Below are 15,641 nucleotides of genomic sequence, written 5' to 3' on the forward strand. Positions count from 1 at the left end.
TTTGGGTCTTGTACGGATATAAAGGGGAACCCCGTACCCATATTAAAAAAAGTAAAGACGTGGTGCTCCCAGACCCTATATACTCAGAACAACAGTATACAGGCGGTGCAAACAAGACAGGGACTGTGTAGGTTTGTTGTGTTAAGTAGAATCTGTTTGTAATTTTGACCTAGTACATTTTTAAAAGTGTAGCTCCAGTCAGAAAATACATTTTTAAGCTTTTTGGAAAACATAGGGAAGGGTTATCACCCCTGTATAATTTGTTTTGCCGTCCGTCTTTTTTCATCTCACTTCCTGTTGTCTCCTTCCATTTGCAAGTAGGAGACGTTTGTAAGTTGGATGTTTGAAAGTAGGGGCCTGCCCTATATGCTCTGCAGAAATGGCGGAACAAGGTGTTGGTGTTGCCACAACATTGTAAGCCCTCAAAGTGACTCTTGGTGGGTGCTGGAGAGCCCTGCTGTGAACGATTATATCAAGAATTGTAATTACATGCCATTGTTGAACAGTGGTAGAAAAATTGGGCATTTGGTGGTTGTGGTGCTGGTGCCACAACACTATAAGTCCTCACAGTTACTCTCGGTGGGCACAGGAATGAGCCCTGCTGTGAAATATTATATCAAGAATTGTAATTACATGTCCCTGTTAAACAGGGGCTGAAAAATTGGACCTTAGGCACTGGTGCTGGTGCCATGACACTGCAACCTCTCCCATATACTCTAGTTGTAGTGCAGGAATGAGCCCTGCTGCAAAGCATTGCATCAAAAATTGTAATTAAATGCCCCCGTTAAACAGGGGCAGAAAAATTGGTCTGGTGGCATCACCCAGAACCAAAAATGTTCTTCCAAGATATCAGCGGAGGAGGAAGAGGATAGACAATCAACATAACAGGACAGTCACTCAGCATCAGCATAGGCAGTCTTGAAGGGATGTGATATTTCAAAAAAAATGATTCGGTTGCATCAGCTTCAGGTGCTTGGTAGCTGTGGGTGATCCAAGACTGATTCATCTTTATGAAGGTCAGTCGATCAACCGAGTCAGTGGACAGGCGCACCCTGTGATTGGTAACAAAGCCACCATCAGCACTGAAGGTGCGTTCCGAAAGAACGCTGGATGCAGGACAGGCCAGCAGCTCAATTGCATATTGTGCAAGCTCTGGCCAGTGATCCATCCTCAAGACCCAGTAAGCCAGAGGATTTTCGGTGGGAAAGGTGTCCAAGTCTGACCTTGCCCCTAGGTATTCCTGCATCATGTAAATCAGACGCTGGTTGCTGGAACCGATCATACCTTGGGGCTGCGGACTAAAAAATTGTCTGAACGCATCGGTCAGACAGCCACCTTCTCCACCGCTCCTTCTGACCGAAGCCTCAGCAAAACGTTGTCCAGGACCAGGAGTTTGTAACCTCCCAGTCTCTGGGAATGCATTGCACAGACCTTTCTGCAAGGCATCCCGGAGATGTCTCATCCTCTGCTCTCTCTACGACGGCAAGATAAGGTCGGCAATATTACCCTTGTACCGTGCATCAAGGAGAGTGGCCAGCCAGTAATGGTCCCTCTCCTTGATCCGAAGAATATGAGGATCCTTCCGTAGGCTTTGCAGGATCAGGGAGGCCATGCAGTGTAGGTTAGCTGAGGCATTTGGTCCGGAGTCCTCTGGGTCACTAAGGACAACATGATCCACAGCTACCTCCTCCCAGACACGTACAAGTCCACGGGTTTCTTGGGACTGTAAATCATGCCTACAAGACTGCTGCTGCTGCTGATGCTGAGTGCCAGCCTCCACCTCCATGCTGACACAATCATCCTCCTCCTCCTCCTCCTTGTCCTCTTCCTGTGTGATGGGTGGGACAGCAGGAACACTGTCTGGATAAAGGGGGCCTTGAGAGGCAAGGAAGTCCTCCTCTTCCTGCCTATGTTCTACCTCATGTGCCCTGTCCATTATTCCACCCAGCGTATGCTCCAACAGGTGGACAAGAGGTACAGTGTCCCTGATGCCATGCACTGTCACTGCTCACCATCCTTGTGGCCTCCTCAAACGGTGACAGGACAGTGCATGCATCCCTGATCATGCCCCACTGGCGTGGTGAGAAAAAACTAGCTCCCCTAACCCTGTCCTGGTGCCGTAGTTGCACAGGTACTCATTGATGGCCCTCTGCTGCATGTGCAGCCACTGCAGCATGGCCAACGTTGAGTTCCAACTGGTGGACATGTCACATATAAGGCGGTTCTTGGGCAGGTTCAACTCCTTTTGGAGCTCAGCCAGCCAAGCACAGGCATTAAATGATTGGCGGAAATGCACACAGACTTTACTGGCCTGATTCAGGACATCCTGTAAGCCCGGATACCTGCACAAGAACTGCTGCACCACCAGGTTAAGGACGTGAGCCACACAGGGCACATGGGTCAGTTGTCCCTGTCGGAGGGCGGAGAGGAGGTTGGTGCCATTGTCGCAAACCACCAATCGTGGCGTCAACCACCTCTCGGCCTGCCCCTGCAGAGCTGACAAAATATCTGCCCCAGTGTGGCTCCTGTCCCCCAAACAAACCAGCGCAAGCACAGCATGGCATCGTTTTGCCTGCGTACTTTCGTAGCCCCTTGAACGCCTACAGAGCACCGCTGGTTCCAAGGACAGAGCACTGGAAGAGGCCATGGAGGAAGTAGAAGAGGAGGGGTGGAGGAGAGAGGTGTGTCACAACGGGTTGAAGCATTTTGGAGGCGTGGTGGCGGAACAACCTCCAACACTACTGCACCTTGTCCTGCATCCTTCCCAGCTGCCAGAAGAGTGACCCAATGGGCCATGAAAGACAGGTAACGTCCCTGTCCATGCCTGCTGGACCATGAGTCAGCGGTAATATGCACCTTACAGCTGACCGCCCTGTCCAGTGAGGCAAGGACATTGCCTTCCACATGCCGGTAGAGAGCTGGAATCGCCTTCCGTGAGAAAAAGTGGCGTTTGGGGACCTGCCACTGAGGAACCGCACATTGCATAAACTCACAGAAGGGGGCCTGAGTCTACCAACTGAAAAGGCAGCAGTTGAAGTGCTAGCAATTTAGCCAAGCTAGCATTCAACCACTGGGCATGTGGATGGCTGGGAGTGAACTTCTTTTGACGTTCCAGCAGCTGGGGCAGAGAAATTTGCCTGCTATAATTGGACGTGGGTGTACTGCTAGCAGAGTGCCCGCCAGCACTTGGCGGTGACACACCTAATTCTACACCTTCATTCCTCTCAGCGCAGGTTTCAGAAAGGACCGAAGGTCTAGTGGGGTTGGAGATCCCAGCTGATGAGGAGCAAGGAGAGGTCCGCTTTGTTCTTTGGTGTGGGTCTTTGAAGTAAGATTGCCAACGAGCTGCATGGCAGGTCAACATATGTCTGGTCAAGCATGTGGTGCCCAAGCGGCTGATGTTTTGGCCACACGAGATACGCTTGAGACATATGTTGCAAATAGCAGCAGTGTGATCTGATGCACTCATCTCAAAAAAGGCCCACACCAAAGAACTTTTAGAATAACGCGCAGAAGCAGTGCCCTGCACAGGTGGAGCTCTGCGGTGTAATTCAGTTGGTGTGCTGCCCCTAAGCTGGATCCCGGAGGGCATCCTGCCTCGTTGGAGATGTGCCTCCTCCTCCTCTCTCCTACCAGGCACCCACATGGAGTCAGTGCCCTCATCATTCCTTCCCTCTTCATCGCCGGAGCAAACCTGGCAGTATGCTGCAGCTTGTGGAACATGACTGACAGATTGCTGTCCTTCTTGAGCATCCCCTCTCTCTGCGCTCAAGCTACTGCCTTCCTCTAGCTGAGTATCATCATCAGAGCCTACAAAACACTGGAGCATGTACACAACACTGTGCTCAAAGAGTTCAGGGGACTCCTCAGGAGGACGTGTTGGGTCTAGGGAAGGAGTCACTGATGATGACATTGAGATGAGGGAAGACGATGCGTTGGCAGCTGCTTTGCTAGTACCCTGAGCCTGGGTGAGAGGATGAGGAGGATGAAGAGGGCTTGGTCATCCACTCTACCAAGTCTTCAGCATGATGCGGCTCAAAATAAGGACAAGCGTGTCCCATGGCCACGTGCTGATGACAATGCACCGCGTCCACGACCAGCACTGTTGTCTCTAGACACAGAGCCTGCTTGCCCTCTTTTATCGGCTCGTGCCTGTCTGCCTCTCCTTGTTGGCCTTCCATACATGGTATTGGCCTGAAGGGAGATGGGAAAACCAGCAATTGGGTAGTGTATATTGTGCTGGAGGCACACAACACCCACTAACTCCTGCAGATGCCTTTATTATAGAACAACAGGAATTAAAGAGTAGATACCGGTGTATACTGTGCTGTGTTTGGAGGCACACAACACCAACTAACTCCTGCAGATGGCTCAATTAGAGAAGAGCAAAAAGGTGGATAATGGTGTATACTGCACTCAAGTCACACAGACAACACCCACAAACTCCTGCAGCTGGCTGAAAGCTCAATTACAGAAGAGCAATATAGTTATATAGGTGGATAATAGTGTATACTGCGCTCAGGGCACACAGACAACACCCACAAACTCCTGCAGATGGCTGAAAGCTCAATTACAGAAGAGCAAGAATGCTAAATCGGTGGATAATGGTGTATACTACACTCAGGTCACACAGACAACACCCACAAACTCCTGCAGCTGGCTGAAAGCTCAATTACAGAAGAGCAAGAATTCTAAATCGGTGGATAATGTACGGTCTATACTGCGTTGAAGGTACACAGAGAACACCCACTAACTCCTACAGACGCCAACACACTACACAAGGCCGCCGCGCTGGCGGCCTTATATAGTATGGGGCGTGTACTACACAGCCTGAGCTATGATTGGCTCTCCTCGCTGCCGGCGCTGTGATTGGCCAAGCATGCGGGGTCACAGTGCATGCTTGGCCAATCATGAGCCAGTAATGCACTGCGATGGCGCAGTGCATTGTGGGCCGTGAGCGACACACGAATTTGGCGCGAATGGCCTGCAGAGTTCTGGCTTCGCCGAACGGGCGAACAGCCGGTGTTTGAGTCGAACATGCGTTCGACTCGAACACCAAGCTCATCCCTAAGTATTAACCCCAAAACCAAGCCCCCACACAGCACGAACTCGAGAACCAGTACACACCATGGCTTCAAAGCGGTCCCAAAAGCACAAACTGAACTGCAGAAAACGATTTAAATAAGTTGAAGTCTGAAAAGCGCAAATTGTCTCCCAAAAAACTTCTACTAACACGAGATAAACACGATATTAGCAGAAGGAGCCCAAAGGGTGGCATACTGGGACTTGAACTTCCCTTTTCTAGTCCAGTCGTACGTGCTGTATGTCACCGTGTTCGAAACTGGGGGACCTTTGGAGTGATCGTGTGTGGGCAAGTTCATTCGTTTGAAAGTCCAGCAGACCTCCGCTGCAAAGTCTATTGGAAAGAATGTCAGACCTAGTCCGTCAAAAAGTCTGATCGTGTGTACGTGGCATTAGAGTATTTATAAAGGCTCACAGCAGCCTTCTGGGTCATTCTCCCTGGGATTGGCCAGGGCTGTATCCATGCTGCTATTTGCACTGCTTCACATTTATGTTCCAGAGAGTTCTCCATTTCTCTGGAAAGCAGAGGAAACAGTCAAAACTAGCAGCAGTTGAAATGCTAAGCAAATCTAATCACATGCAGCTGCACTGATTACAGTGAGATAATCTAAATTTACAAAGTTTAACAAAAATACAGCTCCACTGAACATAGTGAGCCAGCACTAACTCTAACTAATCCTAGGACCTATCTAGAAGGGTGCTACAGATGTAACTGATTAACCACTTCAATACCAGCCACTTAGACACCTCCCCGCACAGGCCAATTTTCAGCTTTCAGCGCTGTCACAATTTGAATGACAATTGCGTGGTCATGCTACACTGTACCCAAACAAATTTTTTATAATTTTGTTTCCACAAATAGAGCTTTCTTTTGGTGGTATTTGATCACCTGTGCGATTTGTATTTTTTGCGCAACAAATTAAAAAAAACTAAAATTTTGAAAACAAACAAGTTTCTTTGTTTCTGTTAAATTTATTTGTAAATAAGTAAGTTTTCTTCTTCAATGACGGGCACTGATATGTCTGCACTGACGGGAACTGATAAGGCTGCACTGATGGACACCAATGAGGTGGCATCAATGGGCACTTATAGGTGGCACTCATAGGTGGCACTGATGGGCACTTATGGGTGGCACTGATGGGTACTTATGGGTGGCACTGATGGGCACAGATAGGTGACACTGATGGGTGGCATTGCTGGGCATTAGGTTATACAATGGTGCCAGTCAGTGCCCATTTGTGGGCACTGATTGGCGCATATTGGGCATAATTTGCACATGTGGATGGCCATGGGGTACATACCTGGCCATCCACATGTTGCCTCCTTCCCTGGTAGTCCTAGCGGCTCTCCTTGTGGTCTAGTGTGGGCATCCGAGGGTGGGCTGCGCTGATAAATAATCAGCACTGACCCCCCTGTCAGGAGAGCCACCGATCGGCTCTCCTCTACTCGTGTCTGTCATACGCAAGTGAGGAAAAGCCGACCAACGGCTTTCCCTGTTGACATCGTGATCAACCGTGATTGGACATGGCTGATCAAGATCGGTGGAGTGGTGTGTCAGACTAACACATCGCTTCACTGATCGCTGCAAAGGCGGCTGTTATCCTGAAGGAGGTCATATGATGCCCAGTCAGGATAACTGAACTACCGCCCAGCCGTCAATTTGCTATAGGCCGGGCGAGAAGTGGTTAAGGCTCAGGTAGTAGTGAAAATGTAGTGGTGGGTGCTGCTTTCAACCAATGATGTTGCCCTTGTTTCTCACTCTCAGAAGTGTTTCTGCAGTACACATTTTTAGATGCGCAGTTCTAAACCCTCCAGCAGGGGAAAATTCTGAATAGCTCTCTTTGTTTATTAGGGGGCTGGGGAGTTTTTCAAAATTAACCTTGTCTGCAGTGTTCAAGCAGATCTTCATTATTATCACATGTAACTAGATCTGAACAATGTCTGTCCTAACAAAGAGTTAAGGGTGTAGGGGCTAGGATTCTTGCATTGTATGTTAAAAAAGACAAACTTGGGACAGAGTACCAAACAAAACCTTGCAGCTGGATTCTCTCCTTGCACCTATTGTCTCTTTTTGAAAACCGTGCAGCTGTGCGGAGCTCTGCCCACACAGCCACGTCATTCCTTCACAGATTCCTGTGAATGAAGAAACCTAAAAAGTACCATCTTTCACCATGGCAAATGTACTTGTGGTTTGAATGGCCTGTAAATGCAGTGTTCAGCGTGCTTATAGTTCATTCAGCCTTCCTCCAACCTTGTAACTGAAAGCCTGAAAGGGGATACGAGCACAACGCTAGAGGAAGAGAAATGCACTTTTTTTTACTTAAAAAATACATGCATAAACAATACATTTATTTTTTTTATTTTTAAAGGTGAACCACTAAATGTAAAGTTTTACTAAACCCACAACAGTAAAATCAGTCTGTATATGTAGTAAAGCATGCTTGTTATACTCACTGTGGAACCTGTTTGATCCTGTATGCACAGATCCTCCCCTTCTAGCATTGTCTCAAAAACATGTCTGGATAAGACAGAGTTACCAGAGTCAGGCTGCACATGCTCAGTTTGGTGTGTATTGCTAGAGAGTTTTTTTTTTCTTGGTAGAGTGCATGTGATCAGCACAGGGTCAATCAGCACTGTCTAGACAGAGGGTCAGGGGTCCTGCATCCTGATAGAACAGCCAGTGCAGTATGGAAACTCCTCCTACAAGCTTTAACCAGGCACTGATAGAAGGCACAAGACTGCTATATACTGCTGATGAGAAAAAGGTATTTAAAAGGTTAATATTTAATAAAATGATTGTATTTCTATGTTTTGTTTACTATGGGAGACCATAGTTACATAGTTAGTAAGGTTGAATAAAGACACTAGTCCATCCAGTTCAACTTGAGTGAGTGTCTACAATTGTCCCTATCCCTGTACATTGCACACTCACATCGGTCCCTACCCTCAAGGATCCAACAATACAAGGTCCCCATTCATATACTAGGGCCGATTTGGGACAGAAGCCAATTAACCTACCTGCATGTCTTTGGAGTGTGGGAAGAAACCGGAGTACCCGGAGGAAACCCATGAAGGCACAGGGAGAACATGCAAACTCCAGGCAGGTAGTTCTGTGGTTGGGATTCAAACCACGACCCTTTTTACTGCTAGGTGAGAGTGCTAACCACTACACTACTGTGCCACCCTACGACCAGATATAGTAAATGCAGGGTCCTAGGTTTAGTAATACTTTAAGACCTAAATTTACCATTAACCTGAATCTACCTTTTAACATTAAGCCCAACCCTTAGGTGAAATGTATATTTTTTTCATGAAAACATAATGGCAATAATTACTGTCACTTTGATACTAGAGGCAATGCCACTATCCCATGATAAATGTCACGCGGTTCCAGTGTTGACTGTTTGTCTCTTTCAGCATTGCTACTACAGTATTTCAGTAGCAATGTTCTTATTCATATTGCAAATAAGGCTTATATTTTTTTCCAATTGTAGCACCACACAGCCATATAGTAAATTCACCTAAAGGAAATCCTTTTTTGACCAAAGATGACTTACTGTATTTATTGGCATATAACACTCACTTTTTAATAATGAAAATCTAGTGCAAATAGCATGTGCATGTTATACGCCTACTTCCATTTTAGCTGCCTCGGAGGAGACAGGGAGGGGGACGTGACGAGCGCTGTTAGATTACATACAGTGAGAATCTCCTGTTTACTTGGCGCCCTCTGTAATAGGATGCTGCTGCATTGAAGGCAGTGGTGAGGCTGCTGATAGGCATTGAACAGGCTGCATTGATCACAGTGGTGGGGCTGCAGATGGGCACTGATCCTTCTTTTGCTTCAAAGTTCCTTATTTAAAATGTATGTTTTTTCCTAAAACGTCCCTCTTAAAATGAATGTGCGTGTTATCCACAGGTAATTACGATATGTGTTGTTAGTTTGTTCTAATGTGTTGAAACGCCTTTATTCAAATTCTCTTTAAATAAAATATTGCTGGTAATTTACATTGTTTTGCTTCATTAACAGGATGGCCAAGACAGTCCAGACTCTTTGGGGATTGGAATGTTTAATGAAAACCATTTTCCACTTGCAAGCATTCCTGGTTCTCCTACGGCAGAACAATACTTATGTGAGATAGACAAGATCTCATTAACTCCAGCAGAGTCTTGGGACAGCTGGCTGAAAGAAGAAAGCAACCCAGGTAAACAACAATCTTTTATTTTGAAAGTAAGGCCCCTTTCACACATGCGAACCGTTCAGGTCCGCCTGTCAGTTTTTTAGGTGGACCTGAATGCTCCAATAAGTTATATGGAGTGACGGATGTCAGCGGGGACATGTCTGCAGACATCTGATTAGCTAAATTCAGACGGAAGGAGACCCTATTTTCAATCCGTCTGTCGGATCGGATCCTGTCCGTTTTCTTCCGATCCCCCATAGAGGAGAGTGTGGCTCTGACAGTGCACAGTGAGTGCAATCACTCTGCACAGTGAGTGAAGATGGACCTGTCATCCGCCGGCTCAAAAGGGATCAGCGGATCGATCCCTGCTGAGCAAGCAGAGTCAGTGAAAACTGACATTAATGTGTGAAAGGGGACTTAGTCTTAAACGCTACTTTGCAAGCAACAGCCTGTAAAAACTGCTAATTTTTAACATAATTGTAAAACTGGCAATTCATTGTGCAATGGAACTAAACTTTGGATAACAATGTTTTAGGCAAATGTAATGTTCTAACATGTTTGCTCACTAAATATGTTTCCTGGTGCCTCCATGGCAGCATACCAGTGATAACTCCGCCCCGGAGTCCTCCCTTCAGGATAGTTACTAGCTTATAAAAAGGAAACCCATATTTCCCCCTAGCATTCTCCTTTTTTTCCTCATATCTGATGGATAGTTTTGTATGTGGTCTTACCGCTGCCTGGCGCAGCTTCAGTCTGGGTTCTGGCTTCTCCCAGACGCAGTCCCCTGTCTTGGGTTGCTAACAGCACTGAAAAGAGGGGAGCCCCTTCTGAGGGTCTTTTGGGGCAGCAGCAACAGCTTCCTAACAGGGGCTTCAGTTCTGCAGACAGGCTATGCTGGTCTTTGAAGGCAGGTAGGGGCTCTATTTTCCTTTGCTTACCTTTTCCCCTCCCCCCTCTCCATTTAAGCTCAAACAAGCTAAAGGTGGCAAGCTCTGATAAAATTGTCCTGCCTGGGAGTGCTTCTGCAACTCTACCATTTCAACTTAGTAAGTGGTCTATTCCTTACCTTTCTCAGAGATGTATGTGGGTAGGTGTGTATATAGGTGTATATGTGTTTAATTTATTTAATTTAATTGAGTGATTAAACCTTTGTGTAGTTTGTATACTTTGGTATGCGGTAAGGATTAGTCAATATGTTTGTGAATGTACATATATGTATATATGTATACCTATATAATTCTAGGGAATATGGGGTGTTTGAGGAGTATTTCCTTTTTTTCGCTTGCAGTTAGTTAAAAATATGTATGTATGTATGTATATATATATATATATATATATATATATATATATATATATATATATATATATATATATATATATATATGTGTGTGTGTGTGTGTGTGTGTGTATATAATGTGTATATGTGTGTGTGTGTGTGTATATATATATACATATATATATATAATATATATATATATATATATATAAAAATTTGTAGAATTAGATAATGACAATTTTTTTAGGAGCCTTTTTATTCTTTCTTGTCCATTCTTTTAGCTTCGATTTCAGTCGCCTTTTCCGCCCTTACTTGCCTTCACAATTATGAGCCAGCCGCCGTTTGACCAAGACCCTCACTTTCTTAGGAAAGGGCACATACATACTTTATAAAAAAAAAAAGAAAGGAATTCGACTAAAAGAGTGCCTTGTGTTGTTACTCTCGGTTCAGCCCTATACACCAGAACACGTCTAACCAGACTTCTGGCCACCAAAGTGGACGCTCCAGTCCAAGCTCAAGACACAGCCGTTCGTCTAGCTCTCATCATCAGTCTAAAGGTCATCCTCCAAAAGGCAGCAGTCAAGCAGCCCATCCAGACGAGAGATCAAAGAGGGTTAGGGCATGTGGAGCAACGCCTTTACCAGATAAACATATCTGCCAAAATTGCTTGCAGGGTTATGCGATTCAGGGGACCGAAGTTGAGCAGGTCACAGACCTTATTAAAAGAGTAGTCAAAGACTCCTTAACTGAACTAATGCAGGTGAACCCATCTCCGCAGGGTTCCTCTGGCAGGAGTTATCCGTTCCTGGCCCGTCTTTTGCAGCCCCTGCAGGCGCTACATCAAGCCCACCTACCCGAGCAGGTAGATGAATCGGATCCGGGTGGATTCCATTTTTTCGCTAGCGCAACCAGTTGTATTGGCGGTTAAACAAGCCATTGGTTGGGTAGAAGCAGTAGAGCCTCCAAAGAAACAAAATAAATAAATGAATTGTTTCCCCTTCCTGGAGGAATTGAAAGATCTAGTGGATGGTGAATGGGAAAAAGCGGACAAACGTTTTTCCTTGAATAGACTTCAGAAGTTATATCCTCTGGCGGATTCGGATGCTGCTTTCCTGGACACTCCTCCGGTAATTGACGTGGCGGTAGTGCGGCTAGCAAAGAATATTACCCTTCCTATGGAAGATTCGGCTTCCTTTAGGGACCCATTGGATAGACGAATAGATGCGGACCTGAAGGCCTACCAGTTGGCTGGCGGAGCCTGCAGAGCATCGGTGGCCCTGGCTTCAGTCTCCAATGTGGTCAAAGTGTGGACGGAGAATATCAAGGAGGCTATTTGAGAAGATGTCCCCAAAGATATTATTAAAGCTTTGGATGAGCTTAAAATATCGGCAGATTTTATTGGAGAGGCTGCAATACACACCATGAGATATTCAGCCAGGGCAATGTTCCATGCTGACATGGCCAAAAGAGCATTGTGGCTAAAGCTGTGGGCAGCGGATGCGGCATCCAAACAAAATTGGTGCAAAATCACGTTTGATGGGAAAAGAGGCTGGAAAAGGCAATCTCGAGAGTGACTGGGGGAAAATCAGGGTTGCTCCCCCAGGATAGAAGGGTTAGGCGTTCTCGAGTGGTGTCGTCTAAATATCAGTGGTCTAGAAATAGAAATTCTAGCAACTTCCGGCAAAGTAGGGACTCCAAAAGGACTTGGAGAAGCACTCAGGCTACTTTCTTGAAAACAAATAAGCAAAGAAATCTCCCCAGCACCCAGGAGGGTGCGAAGCCCTTTTGACAAGAGGTCATCCCCACCAGTAGGTGCCAGTTTGAAGGAGTTCGCTGAAGCCTGGCTGCACAGATGCAGGGACCTGTGGGTGGTATCTACGGTCAGGTTCGGACATTTATGGACGTTTCAAGAACAGCCGCCACAAGACTCATTCATTCAAACAAAGATCCCAACCTAACCTCCAAAGGCAGAAGCTCTGCAAAGTTACCTTCAACTCCTGCTGGTGCAACAAGGCAGTGATACCTGTCCCTCCCTCCGAAAGATTCACAGAGTTCTACTCTCCTCTCTTTCTTACCCCCCAAAAGGGGTGGAGAGTGGAGGCCGGTAGTGGATCTGAAAAGGTTAAATCGATTTATTCATTTGGAATCCTTCAAGAAGGAATCATTACAGACAATCATACAGGCAGTTCAACCAGGAGACTGGATGATCTCGGTGGATTTGCAAGATGCGTATTTCCATGTGCCCATGCTGCCTGCCTTCCAAAGCTTTTTGAGGGTGGCAGTAAGATCAACTCACATTTAATTTCAGTGCCTTCCTTTTGGTCTGTGCACATCGCCAAGAATATTCTCAAAGGTGTTGATTGCAGTTCTAGCACTCCTCAGAGAGAAGGGACTTCATTGTCTGGATGACATCCTATCGCTAGCATACAGTTCAGACCAATTGGTAGAGCATAGGCAAATTCTTCTGTCCACTCTGAAAGAGTTAGGGTGGCTAATAAACACAGGAAAGAGGGTCCTGATCCCGACGCAAGCAATGGTTTATCTAGGTGCCCTCTTTGACACCAAGGCAGGCACGGTTGCGCCTCCCCCCCCCCCCCAGAAAATGACAGCGATCGCTTAGAAAATGGGCCACATAAGAACGCTATCTCACCTGTCGGTGTCAAATTGCCTAAGTCTGATAGGGACCATGTCAGCCTGTATACCGATGGTGCCCTGGTCCCATTGGCATCTGAGGACTTTTCAATGGGGCTTTTTGACACAATGGAAGAGGAATTCACTGTATCAAAGGATAGCGATATTTACATCCATGAAGAGGGGTCTGCTATGGTGGACAAAAGACAACATCTCGAGGCCTCGCCTCCTACAGGGCCCTCTTGGACCATCCTTACCACCGATGCGAAGGGGTGGCGGGCACACTGTGGTCACCTAGAGGTACAAGGGAGCTGGTATATCCCCACAGAAGGAATAATATCCTGGAGCTGCGAGTGGTATATTTGGCACTGATAAATTTGGAGGAACATGTACGTCAGAAACAGGTCCTGGTCCGTCTGGACAATAAAGCAGCGGTAGCATATATACAACGTCAAGGGGGAACTCGCAGCCTCATGCTGTTGATAGAGGTAGAGCCTATTATGTTGTGGGCAGAGAGAAATCTGGTGGATTTGAAAGCAATCTATCTCCCGGGGCCACTTGAATCAACAGGCGGATCTCCTATCTCACTGTTTCCCAGACAGCAACGAATGGTCGCTCCATCTGGCGGTGTTCAGGTGGATTGCGAAGTTACAGAAACCTCCGGAAATAGACCTATTCATCTCCCCGACAAACGTAAAGTTGCCAAGGTTCCTGACCCGCCTACCTCACCCTGGAGCAGAGGCGATAGATGCCTTATCGGGCCCGTGGCACTGCAAGACAGCATATGCATTTCCTCCCAGACCATTGGTTGCAAAATTTCTGCTTAGATTATCGTGGGAGCCGGTCAGGGTTGTGACAGTTCTTCCCTATTGGCCGAAAAGGGCCATGGTTCTCTTGGACAATGAGCCTCAGTGTACGTCCTTCGGTCAAGATCCCAGTATTCCCGCAACTGCTTTCACAGGGAAAAAATTTTCATCCAGCCCCACACAAGCTGAACTTGCATGCCTGGATCTTGAACAGAAAAGATTCCGATCCCTAGGATGTTCGGCGGGCGTAATTTCAACCCTATTAAAGGCAAGGATGCCCTCTACTAATTACATTTACTCAAAGATATGGGATAAGTTCAAACAGTTTGCGGAAGACAGACAGTTGAACCCAGCTGTGCTGTCCATCTCAGTAATCTTAGAATTTTTACAATCAGGCTCAGACTTGGGACTAAGCCTAAACTCTCTAAACTCTCTAAAATTCCAAGTGGCAGCTATTTCAGCGAGTACCCAGAAAAGATGGGCAGAAGATGCACTCATCGTACAGTTCCTTAAGGCAGTCAAGAAGATTCGCCCACCGCTAAAACGTTCCTTTCCAGCCGGGGATCTACCTCTGGTTCTGGAAAGTCTCAACCGTTCATCCCATTGGATTCTGCTTCACTTTGGAACCTAACCCTGAAACCGGTTTTCTTGGTGGCTATTACTTCAGGAAGAAGAGCTTCAGAGTTGCAAGTGTTGAGGGCAGAAAAAGAGCACATAACCTTTTTCCAGACAGGGTAGAACTACGGACAGTGCATGGTTTTGTCCCGAAAGTTTCTTCCCGTGCCACACTCTCTGAAGCCTGGGCACTACCAACCTTTACAGACCCACACTCTGGGGCGGTACAAGAACTGGACATTTCAAAAGTTTTAACGTGCTACTTACAGGTCACGAGTCCCTTTAGGTCCTCGAATAGGCTATTCATAATACCATGGGGTAAGAATAAAGGGAAAGAAGCCACATCTAGGACTATCGCCTCTGGAATCTGCAAATTAATTCAAAAGGTGTATAGAGCAAGAGGGTTGGATCTGCCGGCGGTCAGAGCTCATTCCACTAGAGCTGTTTCGTCCTCATGGGCGGCAAGGACATGCGTATCTTTAGAGACTATCTGCAAGGCAGCCACATGGACGTCTCCAAATACGTTCATGCGTCACTACAGATTTGACCCAGGGGAACTTTGGTGGAATTTGGTAGAAGGACTATTGAGTCAGCCCTGGCATTGCCTTAAATAAAGTTTTCCTTTGAAGCATTACCCACCCTGGTTTTAGCTATTCATTGTATCACTGGTATGCTGCCATGGAGGCACCAGGAAAACGGAAAATTGTTTCATACTTGCCGTAATTTTCCTTTCCTGGTGCCTATCCATGGCAGCATACATACCCTCCCTGGTATTCGATATAATTGTAGAATGCTAGGGGGATATAGGTTTCTAGTAACTAGTAGCTAGTAACTATCCTGAGGGGAGGACTCCGGGGCGGAGTTATCACTGGTATGCTGCCATGGATAGGCACCAGGAAAGGAAAATTACGGTAAGTATGAAACAATTTTCTGTTTTTTCATAATCATCCATTTAGGATTGGTTCACATCTATGCAGTTTACATTTCTGCAGTGCATTTTGCATTTTTTGCACACACTTTTTTTATTTCCACGTCTTTGATGCGTTTTGC

The 15,641-nt window shown here is 46.5% G+C and overlaps 1 protein-coding gene across 1 annotated transcript in view; it reads left to right on the top strand.

Moving 5' to 3' along the window:
• The window catches only part of LOC143959353 (voltage-dependent T-type calcium channel subunit alpha-1I-like), a gene marked incomplete at its 5' end in the record, with an annotated part of 1,248,755 nt that overhangs the window by 1,054,772 nt on the left and 178,342 nt on the right, over positions 1-15,641 (top strand). Inside the window, one exon of the mRNA XM_077468015.1 lies at positions 9,113-9,287. Coding sequence (XP_077324141.1) covers positions 9,113-9,287 — 175 coding nt within the window. The remainder of the gene's footprint in view (positions 1-9,112; positions 9,288-15,641) is intronic.

The sequence above is a fragment of the Lithobates pipiens genome, unplaced genomic scaffold, assembly GCF_037356315.1.
Source record: "Lithobates pipiens isolate NorthernLeopardFrog02 unplaced genomic scaffold, aLitPip1_a1.2 Scaffold_71, whole genome shotgun sequence".
Lineage (NCBI taxonomy): Eukaryota > Metazoa > Chordata > Amphibia > Anura > Ranidae > Lithobates > Lithobates pipiens.